The sequence below is a fragment of the Protopterus annectens genome, chromosome 6.part0 (assembly GCF_019279795.1).
Source record: "Protopterus annectens isolate FY-2018-M chromosome 6.part0, PAN1.0, whole genome shotgun sequence".
In the NCBI taxonomy this organism is placed as follows: Eukaryota; Metazoa; Chordata; order Ceratodontiformes; family Protopteridae; genus Protopterus; species Protopterus annectens.
In genome coordinates, this window is record NC_056737.1 from 1,719,665,929 (window position 1) to 1,719,687,400 (window position 21,472).

At 37.1% G+C, this 21,472-nt stretch overlaps 1 protein-coding gene across 5 annotated transcripts in view; it reads right to left on the minus strand.

Moving 5' to 3' along the window:
* The window catches only part of LOC122804909 (integrin beta-2-like), a 1,526,426-nt gene that overhangs the window by 97,378 nt on the left and 1,407,576 nt on the right, over nt 1–21,472 (minus strand). For all 5 annotated transcript variants that reach the window (XM_044075116.1, XM_044075114.1, XM_044075112.1 and 2 more), the window contains one exon: nt 8,585–8,804. In XM_044075116.1, coding sequence (XP_043931051.1) covers nt 8,585–8,804 — 220 coding nt within the window. The remainder of the gene's footprint in view (nt 1–8,584; nt 8,805–21,472) is intronic.

Here is a 21,472-nt window from a genome sequence, read left to right on the forward strand (position 1 = left end):
GACAGAGAATCTCAGCACACCCATTAAAACAATGACATGATCTGCACCTGTGTGGTAATGGGACTGTGAATCTCAGCACACCCATTAACACACTGATGTGATATGCACCTGTGTGCTAATGAGACTGTGAGTCTGACCACACCAATTAACACACTGATGTAATCTCTACCTATGTCCCAATGGGACTGTGAATCTAAACATGCCCATTAACGCACTGATGTGATCTTCACCTTTGTGCTAATGGTACTGCGAAAGTCAGCACACCTGTTAGCACACTGATGCAATCTGCACCTGTGTTTTACAGATTGTGCTCAGATTTACAGTCTCATTTTATTTCCTACTTGAAACAGCATATATGGGGCATTCTAGACAAATGTCAGTTTTGTTGCTTAAAGAAATGTACAAATGCAATCCATTAGTATATGAAGTGTCTATGTGGATGCCAGATACCAACAGTAGCATAGCTAAAGTGGGGCAAGAGGGAGAATTGCCCTAGGTGCAAAGTGTTGGGTGATATGATCATCTAATCCTGATGTTTCTTTAATGTAATACTGGCTTTTAAAAGCTGATATTGCATTTACCATCAATCCTGAGCAATGTAGTGTTCTGTGCTTGGTCTAAACTATAGCAACTGCTTGCTGCATGTTAGGAAGCAGTTTGCTACAGTGTAAAAGTACAAAACAATTATTTTTTATTCTAACTAAACCATTAGCAATGTAGAGCTCTGTGCAGACAGGGTATAAACTGTAGCAACTGTTTGCTACACTTGTAGCGAGCAATTTGCTATTGTTTAACATGAACATTTTTTTTTTTGTTAAACTGAAACTTGAGCATTGTAGGGCTACATGCAGGCAGGGTTTACACTGTAGTTACTGTTTACAATAGTTTAAAATGAAGAAAACTTTTTTTTTAACTAAAACATAAGTGCAATAGCACTCTGTGCAGGAAGTGTATAAACTGTAGCAACTGTTTGCTACGTTTGTGTAAACAGTTTTCTATAGTTTAAAAGAAGACATTACTTTTGTTTTAATATAATATGTTGAAGGAGTGTTGGGGGCAGAGCACAGAAATGGGACCTGAATGGCTGGGACATGAGGGAGGAGTGTTGTGCATCTGGAATCTGGTTGGTGTGCCAGTAGACACAGATTATTTTTTTTTTTGCTCTTAAATGGAAGAGCAGGGGGCTGAGGGGCATAGATCTAAGTGTAATAAGTCAATTGCTTACAATGTAGCAATCAGCTTATTAAAGTGAATGTATTTATTTTTTGATCTTCACTTGAAGAGCTGAAGAGGGGTGATGCTGGTTCATACTACCAACCCGGGGCACTAGTTGAACCAGTTACACTCCTTGGATACTAAAGTAGGACCATCATTGCTTTGAAACTTTGCACAATGTTCATCATTGTAATTGCCAGCAGTGATATTTTGCATCATTTGCTGCTTGTAGCTGGAGCTCAGGGCCTATCGTTACTCACCATTTTCCAGACACAGAAGTGAGACACAAGTATGGGAAGGGGCACTGCTTGAGGAAATATTGAAAGAGTCACTAGTCTGAGGTCACTTGGCATGAGAGAGACAAAAAGCAAATAACTAGTTCTCCAGGCCTCAGACATCTTACTTAGGCCCTCAAAGATCAAGAGTCCAGGCCTCAGGACAGCTTACCCGGCTGGTCATGGTCATTGATCAGAAACTCAGGCCTCAGGCTTTCTTATGTGGCTGCACCCTGGCTAATGGTACACCCTCTAGTCCATCTTATTTGGTTCCTCATTCATCAGAAACACATTCCTCAGTCTGTCTTACCTGGTGTGTCTGATCTGGAGCACAGCATTCACAGGCCTGACCTTAATTAAAGTTCAGGGAAGTTGTACTTCTTGAAGGCTTGTCTAGCCGAGACGTCAGAGGAATAAAGCGTGTTGGTTTACTAGCTGGTGATCTTTTCTTTATACAAGCTTGCTGTTGTGGTTTTTCACTGACCTTATATAAAGACTGTTTGTTGTGCAGGTACAGGGTTGCAGCTAAAAATGTATGGTTCATGCAGTAGGGCCTTGCAGTGCTAAAATACTATTGCTAAAATACTTTTTTTTATTCTAATATTAATTATAGAAATATCTGGGAAGTTGACAGGTATAGGTGTGAGTGTTTTTTGTTTTGTGGGACAAGAGCCCTTTTATTTTTTCCAGAGAACAAAAAGTTGGGGAAAGAAGTCAGTATAGTAAGACTGACATGGGATTGGGTAACACAATGTGGGGGGAGGGGTGCAATGGTAAAGGGGACATCAGATAAACAGAGGTAGGACAATATTGGGAGAGGATTGTACAACATGCATTGTTTGTATGAACACAAAAGGCACTAGGTTTGGGGGTATGACAGTTGTTTATAGACACAGTGGAACATTACTTGTCACCCTGGCTACTGTCACCATTGGGTCCTGCTTCAGAAGGTAGAGCCAACATTGAGCAGGGATGCAACTAAATGAATTGCTGTAGCATGATCTCTATGTGACCAGTGCTGGCATCCAAACTCCTCCTACAAGTTACTGACAGGTGACAAAGATGTCAAATCTACACTGCTGTTGGCAGTTATCACTGTACTAGCCTCTGATGCAGATGCTGCAGGTAGGGCAGGAGGTGTGGAGATAACAGTGGGAGGCTGGTACCCAGATGTGCTGGGTGCTTCTGATGGTGGTAGTGGTGGCACTACTGTTGCCACCTGTGGTGGGACATCAGGCCTTGACAATGGGACAGGTGTGGGTTGTCTTGCTGTTGCATATTATAATAGATAGAAACAAAATAATAAACAAAATAAATGTATGCAACAGAAAGAATAGTGACAAAGGGGATGGGGAAGGAGAAACACACACACACAAAATGAAAATTGCAGTTTTAAGTTATATTGCTAATGATACAGTTAGGCCTAATACACCAATACTACTAGTAGTTTCAGTGGAGTTTGATCAACCTGTTTGCCTGAATTTAATATATAGAGGAGAGGGGCCTAAGGCAAAAGCCATCCTCACAGGCCATGTGGCATAACAAAATATTATCTGCAGGAGCTATTAAGACACCATATTAGTGCTTGTGGGCTGTGATGCAATTTAAGTTTTGACAGTAATGAAAATGTCAAATATACACTTAAGGTGCTGATCACGTAATATATATGTCCATTCCAGATGAGACACAAGGTGGAGATATTTATATTGTATACTGCGTCCAGAAAACTACTATTTAGGGATGTTACATATCTAGACCATGCAGTGGTACTCTGATATTACTGGGAAGGCAAATATAATGTTTTTTCCTGACAACAGAAATTTATTGTGGGATGGGGACTGACCCCACAGCCATCATGACAATGTCAGGGCATAAACAGGCTTAATATGATGATACACTTATCCACCCAACATGCAGAAGTGCAATTCTAACATAACACAATCATACAAATACCTTTGAGCTAGGGCACTACTGAACCATGTGTTTCTGCCGTATAAAAGTTATAACTTTTAAGCAAATTACTGCTATTATGAAAACAGACACCTGTTTATGACAACATGTATACCTTGGTACTGTCTTAGGTGTCTAGTCTGATCTTGTGTATCTGCCTTTCAACTTCTGCAGGGACTAGAAATATAAGCTAGGCATTATGAAAAATTGGATATTGACATGCATTCACAGGTTATTCAATTAAGCTGACAGATTTTATACTTACAGTACAGAGGTGGTGATTGATCCTTACCTTCAGCTTCTCATCAGTGAAGGAAGTCACGCTTGCCTTGACTCATGTGAATTTAGTGGTGACAGCACAGTTCCTCTATGCTTGGGTTGGCAGTAAGAAGGGTGACAGCCTTAGCCAAACTATTCCAAGCATCAGCCTTATACTGTGACTCAGTATAGCTCTCCTGCAGAAGCCTGCTGCTGTAGTGCTTATGGAGGATGTCAAGAAAATTCTTATACTCCTCCTCACACCACCTCTGTGCTCTAAAAGGAGCAATATAATCTCTGTCTCCAAGCATAATATCTCACAGTGAAAGATCTTGGGACAATTGGCAGAGAACTAGTGTCCAAAGCAGTTCTTTCATGTCAGATCCTTCCCTTACCATTGTCCATTGAAAGTCATGTTATTTGCAGATGGATGGTAGAATAATAAAGTGTAAATATTGCATTTTATGGTTCCAATGGTACTTTTAGGTGAGAAACAAGATAGTCCTCCATCCCTGTCCAGGCTGCTGGAAATACATGTTTTATAGCAACTCCATGTACAGATGGTTAGTTAAGGGATGATAATTCACGCACACTAAAACTAATAGGCTGATTGTACATGCATGAAGCTTGCCATGACTGCCTAAGCATGTATGTGCAAGACATAATGTAATCAGCATGTTTATCAGGTTTGCTCATCATGCTAATTGAGGGATCCAGAAACAATAATGACATGAGTTCTAATTAGCATAATCACTGCACCAGAGGGTATTTTTTCACGATATAAGTGCAATAAGAAACCTTAATTCTCATTTTGCTATGGAAGAAAACATCCTAACTAGATTTTGAATCATGCAACCTGCAAGTGCAGAAACTTTTGTTTCTCAAATACCTGCTTCTATAAGGTGAGTGCTACTTTATACATATCTATATATTTGTTGAAGGATAGCTTTTGGTCTGGTGGTTGATGTAAGGCCTTCAATCTGTCAGTGCTTTTAAATGTATTGATAAAACCACTGCTGAAGCATACATTGCAAGTGTCCTGACTGTAATAGCCTACATGATTGTTAAAGTAGGTTGAGTATACAATACTTTGCAATTCTATTGTAGTGTTATGTGCCTTACACATATGAGAGTATCCACAATCTTTGTAACACTGCTGTTGTACTGCAATGGTCTTGTACTTTTTAAATTGCAGTTCTGTGCTTGTTTGGGGGAACTATGTTCTCAGGATGAGTCCCTATCAGATGACCGAGTTGCAGAATGCTGAAGACCATATGGTCGAGACCATATGACCGAAGTTTTGCAACCTCGAACACTTTGCATTGAGATCGCTGTACAAAGCGGAACTCAGGATTCACCATTTTCCTCACTGTAGTGCAATCTCAGAGATGGTATATTTAAGTAGCAGGGGTTGTGAGGGGTGCAGGGGGGTTTGCCCCCCTGCAAAAAATGTCATGGTAAGTTGTGTTATTTCATTTTCGTGTTTTCACTTTTTTTTCGAGGTTACAAAACTTCGGTCATATTGTCTTCGGCATTCTGCAACTCAAGCATCTGAAAGGGATCTTCTCAGAACACATACATGCCACAGCTTCACTTAAGGATTGTTTGTGGATACAGATATATAACTGTCAGGCACAACTACAGCATAGTATATTGTCTATTAAGATAGTAGTTGAGTAAGCCTTTGTAAGGCTCATGTACTACCATGGAAGTTAACTCCACTCACTCTTTTCTATATCAACATGACTAAGTCTAAAAGCAGACACAGAAATGGTCAGGATTATTACTTGCCATAACATTTTTGTAGTTGTAGAGATAGTTGCTATATCTTTAGTTGCTGGAATAGTTGTGCTGCCGGGTCCTATTTACACTGGAGAGGTTTTGGTTTGGTGTATTCACAGGTGAAACTTTATGTGGCATCAGCATTGTGGAATTCCCCAAGTCATCTTGGAGGATCTGTATTTACTGATAATGATTTTCTGTATGAATTGGCACAGTTAGGGAGTGCAGAGTGTGTGTGTTGGATACATGGAATGTGGCCCACATCCCCTTCTCAGTGTGTGGACACAGTCTCTCTGCCTGTCTATACCAGTAAACACAGGTATCTGAGAGTGGACAGGTTGATGGGCATAATATAGATCAAAGAAGTGTAATGGCCCTCAGTACAGAGACATCTGCATCTGCCCCTAGCAATTATGGGCAGGGGGTCCACACAAGGTTTTGGTAATGGTGCTCGCCATAGGTATGGTTACCACCCACCCTTTGAGGTTGGTGTGTTAGTAGCTGCTACCTCAGTGAAAGGGCAGAGCCATCATAAAGGCAAAGGCTAGTTCCACCAGAGCTATTGCAGAAATGGTGAAGGTGAGCAGGGTTGTGCATGCTGACCTATGGGACTGCACAATCCATTTGTATGATTCATTGGATAGAATAAATGACACATTGAACCATGCAGTGTTTTTTCTGGATTGTCTCTCACGGGCAAAGGGCCATCCTTGTGGCCAGTCATCTGTTACATCCACTGATATTAGCCAACATGGCCATGGATGAGTGATATCCCACTCCTACGCTGGTAACACTTCCACAGCAACATCAGTTATTGAGGTGTCTATATCTCACAGAGGGTGTCCCTGTTCTCATGACCATTATCATGCTAGCACATCCCACAGCAGTCATTGATCATAATCAATTGGCACAACACCATCTAGCCTAAGTCATGGTACAGCTCTGGCAACTCCTGGCAAAGCCAGTTCTCATGGATGGGGGCATGCATAGGAATGTAAATCCCCTGTCATGCCCTGTCCAGTAGGCTTATGTGCGGTGCTGCTGCTGCTCCACATGCTGGGGTTGTGTCCCTGCAGAGAGACACACACACACACACACACACACACACACACACACACACACACACACACACACACACACACACACACACACACACACATACACGTATGTGCTCACACACACACACACACACACACTTACAAACCCAAACACCACCACCACAGCCCCCGTCGCAGCTCACAAATCTACTGCCTCTGGCCATTTTACATATTAAGCACCACCAACTCCAGTTATAACACTAAACATAAAAGCACTTTTTATTTTGGAACATCTCAGCACTCACATGCACACACTTCCCATTGAAAGAATTGCAGTGCTGTACTCACTTCTTCACCTTAGCAAATGTTAATGGCTATGCCTTGTCTTTTGTACATAGTTACTTGGTTGCCTATGCCTGATGTCCAGCATGGCTGGCCTATACATGGGTACGCACAGTGTAATATTTTTGCATGCATCAGTTTTACCATAGTATGTCTGCTTACATTTTGTACAATTATGTTGTAACGCTATTTGCAAAGTGCTGCCTCTTTTTCTAGTATCATTGCATACTGTACCTGCTCCCATCTAGCATGGTCATACTCTGCTGCTGGTTCCTTGTCTGATTCCTCATCTGTCTCAGCTACTCACTGCCTGTGGTGCTGGGAAGTATTGGCCCAGCAAGAGGACATCCAGCTGTAACTGCTTGCAAACTGTAATATTATATAACATAGCACAAATGCTCAGTAGTTTGGCACTCATGGCAGGCTCATACTGCAAGATACCACTAGACATATCCAAACAGAGAAAGCATGCCTTCAGTAGCCTAGACACTACCTATGGACAGTTTGATTGTATGGGTTTTGATGGGTGTCATGAGCCAGGGTTTTAGGACATATCCAGCATCACCAAAGAGATGTTCTGAGGGAAGTCATTCATCACAAACCATTGTTAAGCATCACATGTGTGCCACATTTGTAAGCTGTGAAAACTAACTGGGTGGCCTGCACACACATTGTAGATAAGAGTCTTGACATTAAAGACTACCTGATAATTGGTGGAGTGATACCCTTGGCTATTCATGTACCTCCTTGCCAGTTCACCTGTTAGAACATTCATCTCAATATGGGTGTAGTCTGTGGCCCCCTAGTACCTCAGGAAAATGGGCTATAGCATAAAGCTTTAGTATAGTGTTTGCTCTATCTTCTACAGTAAGTAGAAACTGCATATGCTCCTTCACTGATGTAGTATGGCATTGAGGAACTGAGAGAGCATTCTTGAGGCAGATGTCTGACATGCCCCCATTATGCACCCAGAGATCTCTGAAAGGTCTCTGTAGCAAATATATGTAAAAGTGTACATTCCTTATTATACATTTTGATACATACTGCATGACTCCAGATGAGGACAACACATTTCCACAATATGCTGCATGTTGTCCCTGTCCACATGACAATGGTTCACTATGTCAGTATCGTGGAGGACATGAAATGTTAATCATGGTCAGATGACCTTGTGCCTCCACTGCTGATGTTGCATGTCAGGAACAGCAGCTGCAATCAGAGCTTCTTTTTGATACACATTTACAAAGGCTATGGCAACCACAAGCATACTTCTTCTGCAAATAGACGTTTGGCTGAGTACAACTCTAAGGCAAGTTCATTGCTGTCATGAGAAAATTTAAATGTTTCTAAATCACTCTATCATCTTGTTTTAATTCATTATCATATTTCGTTATACAATCATTAACCTATGAAATGGCCAATCATACTTTTTGGCTTCACTACATTGTGAAGTTAGGTCATCTTAAATTGCACCCACCCTGAACTTGGCTGGTATTCATGCATATTCACTTAACATCATGAATCAAAGTTTTCTGAAACCAGTGCAATGTCTGTGTATTTCTCATTTACATTGGCAGTTACTGTGTAGGAGAAATAATTAGTCTTTTATAAATGTGCTCAGTATGAAGTGCATTGAAAGCAGCTCCTATCCAGTTAATATCATTAATTACACAGAGAGCTGACAGATCTCTCTTTAATTGTTTTCTGTCTTGCTTAAATACTTACGCATACTTTGCACAAGGCACAGCACAACCTGGGCAAGTTTCACAGAATGGTGGCTGGTAACCGTTTGTACACTGGCATATGTCACACACACAGGTTCCTCGCCCACTGCACACATTGTTTCTGGAATTCAAGCAGCTCTTAATGGATTTTTTACACTGGCAGGCACTTCCCTCATACTCTTCATTGCACTTACAGGTTCCACAGTCACATTTTCCATTACCTAGAATTAAAGAAATTAAAGCAAAAATCATTACATTCTTTTAACCCTTGTCTCACTGATACATAGCAGTATGCCGTGAAAGACAATCTCACATTCAAATATATTTATTGGCTGAACCTTCCACTTTTCCCACAGTTAATTTTAAGGGTAATTCCCCATGGTTCATGTTCATAAATATCAGCTACACTAATTCTCATTGAGAAATATTTATTTCTTTTCCCTGGTTGCATTCCAGGATGGCAGGCATGATCCAAGCATCTTTGTAGATAACCTTTTATGGATATGGAGGCTACCTTGAGTAACGACAAGTTGGCTTCCTTACTGTTCATGTTTTGTAGTAGAAAAACCAAGCATCTTGCTTTAGGGATTCTACATCAATAAAACTCTGAGGCTATTCCAGAAAAATTACAAACCATAAATGTACTGATACCTAGGCTTGAATATGGACTACAGATAACTTGCTTGCTTTCAGTTGCAAACACTATTCTTCTACTAACTTTAGAAAACAAAATCCTTTGTTTCATATCCCTTGCTAACAACAACATCACTGCAATATTATAAGTAAAGGCAAATAGTTACCCATCTCCAGCAAAACCCCATTACTCCCGAGTGACCTAATGTACCTCATCAACACAGATTACTGCCTATCATGTTATCACAAATTATTCTTTTGGAAGCTCTGATCCTCTATAAATGATAAGGGCTCCTTTCCAGCTAAATATGACTGAAAAAAGTTTTCTCCAAGCATGTCTCTTCAGACTGGGACACTATATCCCACAATATTTGGAGACTTGAGAATATTGATAGCTTCAGGAAAAAATGAAGGAATACTTGATAAAAGAAAATGAATGCAATTGTTTTAGACACACAAGCTCTGTGAATGTATGCATCTCATTCTTGGAAGTATTTTTAGTATCAACATTATAATAATTTGTTACTAGAAGTAATCTTTGTTCAACTGAAGTTTACTGAACTTAATTAGATTTAGTGTGGTCACTGAATGTTGATGGAGTATGTATAGGTATGTTTAGAACACTCATTTACTGCAGTGATATATGTCAATCTTAAGTGTTGCATTACTTGTTTATGCTAATCTGGTAGAATCTACTCTCTAACTTCAAAACATTTGGTGTTTTGTTTTTCTACACTGTAATAAATTATGCTCAAGTATGAATGAGAAAGATCCATAATTAAAATGTTCTACTCAGAAACTACTTGATATTCCATGCCCACCTCACCTTACTGGGTAAATCCACAGATATTCCAAACCTCGAAAAACAAAGAGAAGTAGTACACCAGGATCCACCAAAAGTATTTATTGAGCGCTTTCGTTTTTTAAATAAAAAACTTCATCTGTATAACAAACACATCTAGTAACCACACATATATATATGGATCCCTATCACATGGTCGACAGACCATATGATCGACACTCATTTGGTCGACAGTTCATTTGGTCGACAAGCATGTTATGTAGGGGCGACCCCCACACCTCCCTAACTATATATATCAACTCCAGGGTCGCACAACATTGGGGAGGGGGGCAAATCTGCTTGTTGACCAAATGAACTGTCGACCAAATGAGTGTTGATCATATGGCCTGTCGACCATCTCAGGTAGACCCATATATATATATATATATATATATATATATATATATATATATATATATATATATATATACACACATATATATATATATATATATATATATATATATATATATATATATATACATATATGCATATATATACATATATATATGTGTGTATTGACCCAGCTTAAAATACCCGCCTAAAATTCATTAATGTTAATTGACTATTACCTCAAAGGTATACACCACTAGAAACATAACAGTGCAAATTCGTGGTAATACATATGCATCTCCTTCCAGGCAAAAACAAATCAACATTCAGAACTTTTAAAACCCATATAAAAAAACAACTTTTTGTGCAAAATATACAAACCATAAAAACCATACATTATAATATTATAAAACAATAAATATATATATAAAGAAACTATCTGAAACCATTACGGTTATAAAATTAGATAGTTCTATATATATATATATATATATATCTCGCTGCCCTAAGCCTAAGAATAGGGCTTATGGAGATATTACTATTAAGTCCTGGTTGTTCAGTGGCATTAGTTCTGAACTGCCATCTCAATTCTTGCAGTTCTAAAAAAATCATTTAAAGGACCTCCCCTGTCACCCATTACTACATGCTCTAAGATAGTAAATAAAAAACTATGCCCTTCATTATTAAGGCCATGTATAGCCAAACCATTTCTGGGATCTTGTTTTTTGATATCGTAGAAATATTGAAATACTCTAGTCCTAAGGGTGTTAATAGTCTTCCCAATGTAAAAACTTGGACATGAATCACATAGAGCAAGGTAAACTACTGACTTAGTACTACAAGAGCACTTCTTTTTATGTATGTGCCTTCCATAATTGGGTATTTTTACCATAGTACCTTCCATAATATGCTTACATTGCAGGCAGAATCCACACTTATACATACCTCCTGTCCTAGTACTGGCCTTACAGTTCCTCTCTAACATATTTTTAAAAGTAATGTCTTTCTGGTAAATTATTTTTAGTGTCATTCCTACAATTTCTATAAGGTCCTGACTGGTGTGAAATAAATTCCAATTATGACAGATAATCTGTTTAATGCCATTACATTGCTTGTTATAACTAAAAATAGCCACCTTCTTAAATCCGTCAGTCTCTACATTGGGTAACCCCATTTGTGGGGTATTACCTTTTCTAAGCAAAGGAAAAAAATGGCCCCTTTCTCTTTTAGCAAACACTTCCTGTAAAATCACATCAAAAAATAAATCAGGGTAACCTCTTTGTACAAGCATCCCTCTCAATACTTGAACCTGATGTAAAAATTCATCCCACACAGATATCATCCTGGCTAAATGGACAACCCTGTCCCTTAACCAGGATTTTTTTGATGGAGTGGGTGAAAACTAATAAAATGTAATAGGGTGTTAGAATAGGTTGGTTTTCTGAAAATGGTTGTTCTAAAACTTCTCTTCTCTATGTCTTTAATGATGGTAATATCTAGGTAATTTATTTCATCATTGCCTATTGTGTATGTAAAGTCTAAACAATCTGTGCTATGGTTTATATAACCCAAAAAATTCTGTAATTCCACCTCGCTTCCATTCCAAAAAATAATAATATCGTCCAAATATCTCCCATAATATTTCCAATATTGGGCATATTGACTATTAAAAACAAACTCACGTTCCCAAAATGCTAAAACTAGATTTGCAAAAATAGGGGTACAAATGGCCCCCATTGCCACACCCTTGCATTCCTTAAATAACTGTTCCTCAAAGACAATGACATTTGTGTCCAAAACTAATTCCATAAGGGTTCAAATGGTCCTAATACAGTCATGTTTAAGGTTAGAATATTGGCAAAGAAAGAATAGAACCACTCAACCCCCATATCATGTGGAATTACCGAAAACAAGTCTTTGACATCTAAAAAAAAGTGCATCATCAAACATATTCTTATTAATTTTCCTGAGCAAATCCCAGGAATCTTTCACTATCCATGCACACTCATTTAATACAGTTTTTAACTGTGTGTCTATAAATTTTGCTATAAAATATGTTTTAGATGCTTTTGCATCTACAATAGGTCTAAGGGGCGGGTTGGCTATATCCTTATGTAGCTTCGGTATACCGAATATTGTTGGGATTTTTGGGCTTTTAGCTTCCATAAACTGAAATTCTTCTAAACTGATTTCTCTGTTTAATACAAGCTCATCTAATATCATATCAACTCATGAAACCTGATAAAAGGGGTGGGTTGGCTATTATGAATTCTAATCTTTATATTAATAAAATGTTAGGTATACTTTATACGGATGTTTATTGTGAGATCAGCTTAAATGAAAAAAACATTTTATACAGGAAAGTTGCTATAATATTAGATGAGCTTGTATTAAACAAGGAAATCAGTTTAGAAGAATTTCAGTTTATGGAAGTTAAAAGCCCAAAAATACCAACAATATTCGGTATACTGAAGCTATATAAAGATATAGCCAACCCGCCCCTTAGACCTATTGTAGATGTAAAAGCATCTAAAACACATTTTATAGCAAAATTTATAGACACACAGTTAAAAACTGTATTAAATGAGTGTGCATGGATAGTGAAAGATTCCTGGGATTTGCTCAGGAAAATTAATAAGAATATGTTTGATGATGCGCTTTTTTTCATGACCATAGATGTCAAAGACTTGTTTTCGGTAATTCCACATGATATGGGGGTTGAGTGGTTCTATTCTTTCTTTGCCAATATTCTAACCTTAAACATGACCGTATTAGGACCATTAGAACCCTTATGGAATTAGTTTTGGACACAAATGTCATTGTCTTTGAGGAGCAGTTATTTGAGCAATGCAAGGGTGTGGCAATGGGGGCCATTTGTGCCCCTATTTTTGCAAATCTAGTTTTATCATTTTGGGAACGTGAGTTTGTTTTTAATAGTCAATATGCCCAATATTGGAAATATTATGGGAGATATTTGGACGATATTATTATTTTTTGGAATGGAAGCGAGGTGGAATTACAGAAATTTTTGGGTTATATAAACCATAGCACAGATTATTTAGACTTTACATACACAATGGGCAATGATGAAATAAATTACCTAGATATTACCGTCATTAAAGACATAGAGAAGAGAAGTTTTAGAACAACCATTTTCAGAAAACCAACCTATTCTAACACCCTATTACATTTTAATAGTTTTCACCCAATCCATCAGAAAAAATCCTGGTTAAGGGACAGGGTGTCCATTTAGCCAGGATGATATCTGTGTGGGATGAATTTTTACATCAGGTTCTAGTATTGAGAGGGTTGCTTGTACAAAGAGGTTACCCTGATTTATTTTTAGATGTGATTTTACAGGAAGTGTTTGCTAAAAGAGAAAGGGGCCATTTTTTTCCTTTGCTTGGAAAATGTAATACCCCACAAATGGGGTTACCCAATGTAGAGACTGATGGATTTAAGAAGGTGGCTATTTTTAGTTATAACAAGCAATTTAATGGCATTAAACAGATTATCTGTCATAACTGGAATTTATTTCACACCAGTCAGGACCTTATAGAAATTGTAGGAATGACACCAAAAATAATTTACCAGAAAGACATTACTTTTAAAAATATGTTAGAGAGGAACTGTAAGGCCAGTACTAGGACAGGAGGTATGTATAAGTGTGGATTCTGCCTGCAATGTAAGCATATTATGGAAGGTACTATGGTAAAAATACCCAGTTATGGAAGGCATATACATAAAAAGAAGTACTCTTGTAGTACTAAGTCAGTAGTTTACCTTGCTCTATGTGATTCATGTCCAAATTTTTACATTGGGAAGACTATTAATTCCCTTAGGACTAGAGTATATCAACATTTCTACGATATAAAAAAACAAGATCCCAAAAATGCTTTGGCTGTACATGTCCTTAATAATGAAGGACATAGTTTTTTTATTTACTATCTTAGAGCATGTAGTAATGGGTGACAGGGGCGGTCCTTTAAATTATTTTTTTAGAACTGCAAGAATTGGATGGCAGTTCAGAACTAATGCCACTGAACAACCAGAACTTAATAGTAATATCTCCATAAGCCCTATTCTTACACTTAGGGCAGAGGGATATATAAAGAAATATCTGATTTTATAACAGTAATGATTTCAGATAGTTTCTTTATATATATATATATATATATATATATATATATATATTTTTTATATATATATATATATATATATTCATTGTTTTATAATATTATGATGTATGGTTTTTATGGTTTGTATATTTTGCACAAAAAGCTGTTTTTTTATATGTGATTTAAAAGTTCTGAATGTTGATTTGTTTTTGCCTGGAAGGGGATGCATATGTATTACCACAAATTTGCACTGTTATGTTTCTAGTGGTGTATACCTTTTAGGTAATTGTCAATTAACATTAATGAATTTTAGGCGGGTATTTTAAGCTGGGTCAATACACACACACACACACACACACACACATATATATATATATATATATATATATATATATATATATATATATATATATATATATATATATATATATATATATATATATATATATATATGTGGTTACTAGATGTGTTTGTTATTCTGATGAAGTTTTTTATTTAAAAAATGAAAGTGCTCAATAAATACTTTTGGTGGATCCTGGTGTACTACTTCTCTTTGTTTTTCACCTTACTGGGTACAGAATAATTAAATGATTGCTTAAGAAAGACTATATATCTGTATTTCTGTTGTCCACTTCATTGTGCAATATGAGGTCTTCTTCTGAGTGAGCTGTTGTTGTATCTTTTGGCTTTTCCCAGTTATGGGTCGCCACAGCAGAACTCCGGTCTGCTAATGATTGGCAGTAGATTTTTACGTACCGAGTTGCCAGCCCTGATGCACAACCTTCAACGAAGGTACACCCATTCACGCATGTCTCCACACAGAAGACGCTTTAGCTGAGAATCGAACAGGACAACGTCTTACTGTGAGGTGGCAATGCTACCGCAGCACCACCGAGTGTTGATTAATTATTTTTATGTGCCATGTTTGGCCTGAGAAATGGCTGAAAAGTGTTCTCAGACCCAGAACTTTAGCAAGCTTGTCTGATGCCATGTGCAGATCCCCAAACTCATGCTCATCTACTGAAAGCTCTTCTGTGTGACAATAACAAGCTGTTTGCTAAAACTGTAACACAGTTAGCTCACACTAAGCACTTCATTGCTTCAGATGATTTATAATGCAGTATTGGCAAGGTAGGTATTGCACTCCCAGAAGATCAGCACCTAACAATCATGCTCCATTACAGCTTGTGCCTGGAGTGGCCACCCAAGTTATGCCTCTGCTTGGACTAACCTACCTACCTTGATAACAAATGTAAAATAAAATAAAAATAAAGGGTATCTTGTATTCTTGTATTGAACAAGCAACACTGGCATGTGCAGGTAATATTAATTAATTGCAAAGGACTATGTATATTTATTTTATTTTAATTTGTTTTGTTTATCAAGAAAGTCCAACTGGGCAAAAGGCCCCTTTTCAGTGGAGATCCAAGGAGAAAAGCTCCATACACTCAAAGTTAAAGAACAATACATTCTGCAACCACATTTTCCCATTCTATGTAAATACTAAGATATTATGTGTTCATAATGATAATACATAAGACATTATACATTTGTACATAATGATGAGACATAGTACTACAAACAGACACCTGAATAGGAATAGTACATTATAGGAGTTTTTAAGCAATGCTACAGCTTCTATACTGAGGTGGTTGCTTGGTATGGTGGTAGTGCTAGTAGTTAATGTTATCCAGCAGCACAGCCAAAAGTTAAGAAGATGTTGTTTTAGTTTAGTTTTGAAGATGTGTGGGGTTTCAGTGATTCTAATAGGGAGTGGGATGGAGTTCCAGGCCTTGGAGACACAAAGCATCTCCAGCTGTGTTGTTGGACATCTGTACCTTGAGACGATGTTTATGAACAGCATGGAGTTGTCAACTGGGGATGCACCTTTTTATCAATTATTAGGCAAAGCACCTTTCAGGGTGATGCCCTGCACTGTGTGCTACTTATAGTTTTGATAGAGTAAGAGGGAGAGAGAGGTAGGTACAAAGGTAGTTCTAGCTAGCAGAGGTGCTTAAGGGCAATACACTGATGATAAGAGTAAAGCTTTATTAGATGGAAATATGGCTATTTTATTGTAGTACTGCTCAAGTTTGCTATTTTGTGTGGCTTAGTAGTTGGTGAAAATTGTTGAAGCATGTATACCTGTTATTCACATAATCAGCCAAAAGCCTTTTCAAGTACAGTGGACAAAAAGCACCACGATTAGAAGCACACTTTTCTGCGTTAAAAAAAGGCACCTTACCTAGTGTGCTGGTCCTAATGTTCTTACTCTCCATGAAGCCTTTGTATGGAGGATAAGGCTTCCTAGAGTGAATTTTTCATATAGAAAACACTCTCAGTTTTGCTTATGTAGAAAACATGGCAGTGTTGACAGAGTGCAGTGTATACCACTCCTCTTGTCAGACAGTTAAAGGCTCCTTTTATGAGAAATGTAAAGTTCTTTATAACAAACTGTTCACCCATCAAAATGTAGGGGCAGATGGAACAGCATCCACATTTAGACATATGATGAATTTTGTTACTCTTATGTGTGGCTGATCTGTTAAAATGTTCCTCTGAGCAAAACTAAGCATAAGTTAAAGAAAGAATTGCTGAACAGCTATACGCCATTAAGAAAAGGAAAACAAACAGTGCCCTAGGCAAACACTTAATGGAATGGCCAGACCACTTTTTTAATTTTGCAGTTATGGGAAAGGTAACCCTTGGTGAATGTGGCAACCCATGGCAACTTAAGTTGGAAGAACGTGAGTTATATTGGCAGCTCACATTTAATCCAAGTTCTTGGCCAGGGGTTAATGACCAGATTTCTATTAGCTGTCATTTAAAACTAAAAGCCTTAGAAAGAGTATATCATTACCTGTTTTATTAGACACATTTTCTCAGTACAGCTTTTACTATTTAATGATTGCTCTTACATAAAACTATTTATTATTTCATGGTAAAAGACATTTTACAGATTTATGTATTCAGATATTTAGCTTTTGATTTTTGTTTACTTCAGTTGAATAGGTTGCCTTAATACATGATTTGTTCAGGGGGTTCTGCTATCACATGATTTAAAGCTGATCACATGATTTTAAACATTTTTGGCTGTCACAATTTTAAAAAAGTTGTCACATGACCTTTTAGAATTATATTTAAACAGTGTGTGTTTGGTTCACTTCACCTGAAGAAGTTTTATTATAAAATAAAACAAATGCTGAAAGGAATCTGCCTTAACCTGTGTGACCTAGGCAGGACATGGGATCTCTGTAGTCCTTAATACTTAGTCATCACCTTCAGTTTTAGAACTTCACATTGTCTTGCATACATTAACATGAGTTACTTATGCTTCAATACTATTTACACAGACTGGTAGTATTCTCATTTTTGGCCAGTGATGCATTGCTTTTAAGCATGTTTTAAGGGCATTCTGAAAATAAAATAAAACAAATGTTGCAAACATGACCATCTCTTTGATGTGAAAGTTTTCTATAATGGGGCCATTGTACTGAACAGATGAGTTTAACACCTTAGGGAGTGTATGGGGGAGGTCTCATACTTGTTTAAGGACTATACGATTGACTTCTTCAGAAAACCTTGCTATTTTAGGTCTGCTTTGCAGATAAAGATGTACCTAGGATAAAGTGGGGTCATTAACTGAAAGAAAAAAAAAACTAAGTATCTTAAGCAGGGCTTTCCAAACTATTTGGTTCAGGGCCCACTTACCGTACTTGGCAAGGTTTGAGGGGGTCACATTACCACAACATGCATCTGCCCATTCACAACAGTTTGTTACCGAGGGCTACATAAAATGTGTTGGTGGGACGAATGGTGGTTCTAGTCTCACCTTTTGGACATCCCCGATCTAGAGGCTACAAAGTCACAGAGTCAGAGCACTGTCACTTTATTTAAATGAAGAATATTTCCTTAAATCTAAGATAAGACACATAAAGGGAGCACAGACTGCATGGTGGGAGAAAGATAAAAAAAAATATGAAAAACAAAGTCACATTAATATAGCAGGCACTGTGACAGCCATTTGGGGAGTAATGTTAATTAAAATATAACATGAAACAGCTACAGTGATTCTGATACATTTGTTCAGAATATCAAGATATGATAAAAGCATATTTTGGAGTTTCGGGGTGGACTTTTCCTTTAAGTCCAAATGAACTGTTTGAATTTGCTGACTAAATCCCGTATGCTTCATGTTGGCATTATCTATTAGCGCTGTTTACATTCATTGTTTTCTGTTTAATATACTATCTAAATGTACCTCTAGAGTGACTCTAAATAAAATCAGATGTTACAGGTTTGCTTATTTGATTATTAATAATATTGCTAACGTGTTCTTGTACACATATTTTATATGTTTTAGTTCTCATGTCTAAATAAACCTTCTGACAAGGACAGATAAGAATATAAATAAACAAATGTAATAACTTGGAATAACAATTTTCCTATTTTAAGTAAATTGCTTTTTTTTAATGGTAGTTTGGCACACTCCGCTGCATGGTCTTCCGTGTATTGTATAAGGTAGAATGTCATCTCTTGGATTGTTATTATGGTACAAATTGCATGTATTACAGTTTTGTATTACTTGTACTTTCTGTGTCTCCATTCCAGGCCAACAGATTGGGCCCAATTCCAAAAGATTTGGTGTCAGTGCAAGCGGCCTACTCCAGTATAAGTCTGTCTCGATTTCAAAAGACTTTCTCTCATGTAAGTGATTTACTCCAATATATAGCCTATCAATAAAGCAGGCTTACACAGGAATCACAGGAATCATATTCCAAAAGTCTAGCTGTTGGAATAATGACTTAAGTATATAGTCACTTATGCAGAGATCAAGTCTTTGGAATTGGGAAAGGATTACACTGGATTAAGTCACGTACACAGCATGTTTTCTGGAATTGGGCCCATTATATCTCTAGCTCTTTCTTTTACACTTCGCTATTCCTAGATGTGATTCATGCATTCTGTCGAGCAGCTTTTCTTTCAAAGGGTTAGGTACCATAATCGTGTCAGCTCTGATTGTTATACCTTTGATAAAACTTATTTCCTACCTGAATGTAAAGTAAGACTGCATTCATTTTCTGAGTAATGAATTTTGTAATATCATCCACTCAGTGTGACTTATTTCAGTAACTACATTTCTAACTCAGTGTTAACACATCTTTGAAATTCTTTCACATTTTATTATGTTATTGGTGACTGCAGCATTAAAGAAAGAAACTCTAATCTTCTATCAAATGATCATTCACTTCTGGTACATGTGGTCTACTCAACATGTATACTTTACGTAGGCCCTTGCCCTGTCTGTATTTCATTTTCAGGTCGTACTTCATCTTGCAGACACCTTGTACAATGATATTCTGAGTATTATTTGCAGGGACTTGTGGTCTGCCTCTGCTTGTTTGCCTTAGACATTCACTGAATTTCTCATATCCATATCCATTTTTATAAACACTTTTAGTAAATTCACAATATTTACACAATGACATGTTATAGAAAACAAACCATTGCACAAACTTACCTCAGTGTCAAGCATTTAACATACATGTTTTCTTTGGTCCAGTATTACATAAACTACTCAAATCCTACCTTTCCTTATATTTTACTCCTCCTCTTGAAATTTTTTTGCATGTATTGTTCCACAAATTCTATTTATTCTCTTGCAAGTTGTTCTTTCCCTTTTCTAAAGAAATAATCTCCAGTTCTTTTATCTCCTTTATGATATTCAGTACTTTGGTTATAGTTGTTTTAGACTTTGATTTCCATTTTCCCAGTAATTGCTCTTTTGGCAGCCAATAGCTTTAAACTTAGCAAAGACTTACTATATCTAGGGACTTATCTTATCCCAAAAGAATCATTTCCTTAGTTAAAGTCATTTACACTCTGAACAAAATTATTCTGCAAGAAATTTTTAAAACATGTCAGCTCATTACATTCCCAGAAAACATCACCTCTTTCTTTTTCAACACACCTCCAGCTCCATATACATTTGTTAACATCTCTTTTTGTATGTGAACATGTCTTTTATACATTTATTAATGCACTTTATCTATAGGCAAGAGTTATTATCTTGTAAGTTCACAACTACAGTCCCAGTTCTCATATCAGGTAACATTTAAATTGTCAGTCATGTTTGATGCTCACAAATGATGCAGACACTGCGGATGTGTTACAAGCCTCCATGATTTATTTACTATGACTTCCGAGTACTGCAAGTGAGACCAAGTGATATAAAATACTCATTTTCATTACTCCATATTTTTCAAGATGTACTAGTGTATACTACAAACACAATTGTTTGACACAATGCCACACCTACAGGATGCCCATTACCCCCTCTCATGCTGTTATTCTTAAAACTTAATATGTACATTAATGAACTGTGACACTCTAACTTGCTGTATTTTTATATATTAGTTTATTTAATTGTTTTGCAGCTTTTCTGCATTGACATCATCTGTACAGGTTCTGCTCAGCTGGATTTAGCTGGATTTATTTGTTTAATTGAATTGAATTTTTTTTTTACTTATCACTGATTTAACGAGTGCACTCACTGGAATGATTTAACTGTTTTAAGGGGTGATCTGAGAGTACTGTCCAGATAAGTGACTTGTTTAAATTCACACAGTTTTCAAGTAGAAGTGGAGTATAGGATAAAGAGTGTTAGCAGCGCTTAGCCTCAACCTTCTGAGTTAAATTAACAAAATTTAGTAAGTATGTAAGTTAATAAACAAAACCATCACCAGTTTTTTTGTAATTTGTCTTCTGTGCTCCATCCTACTAAATGTCTCAGATCACTTTTCTTTTATCATCTGACTCTGTTCCCCTACTCAGATTAACCAGAAGCAGAATAGATTTTTCCATTTTGAAATAAGTGGCATATCACTTTTCAATCTTTCCAAATATTTCCTTATTTACTTTTAGCCTAAAGTCTTTCACACACTCCATTTTGAAGATATCACCA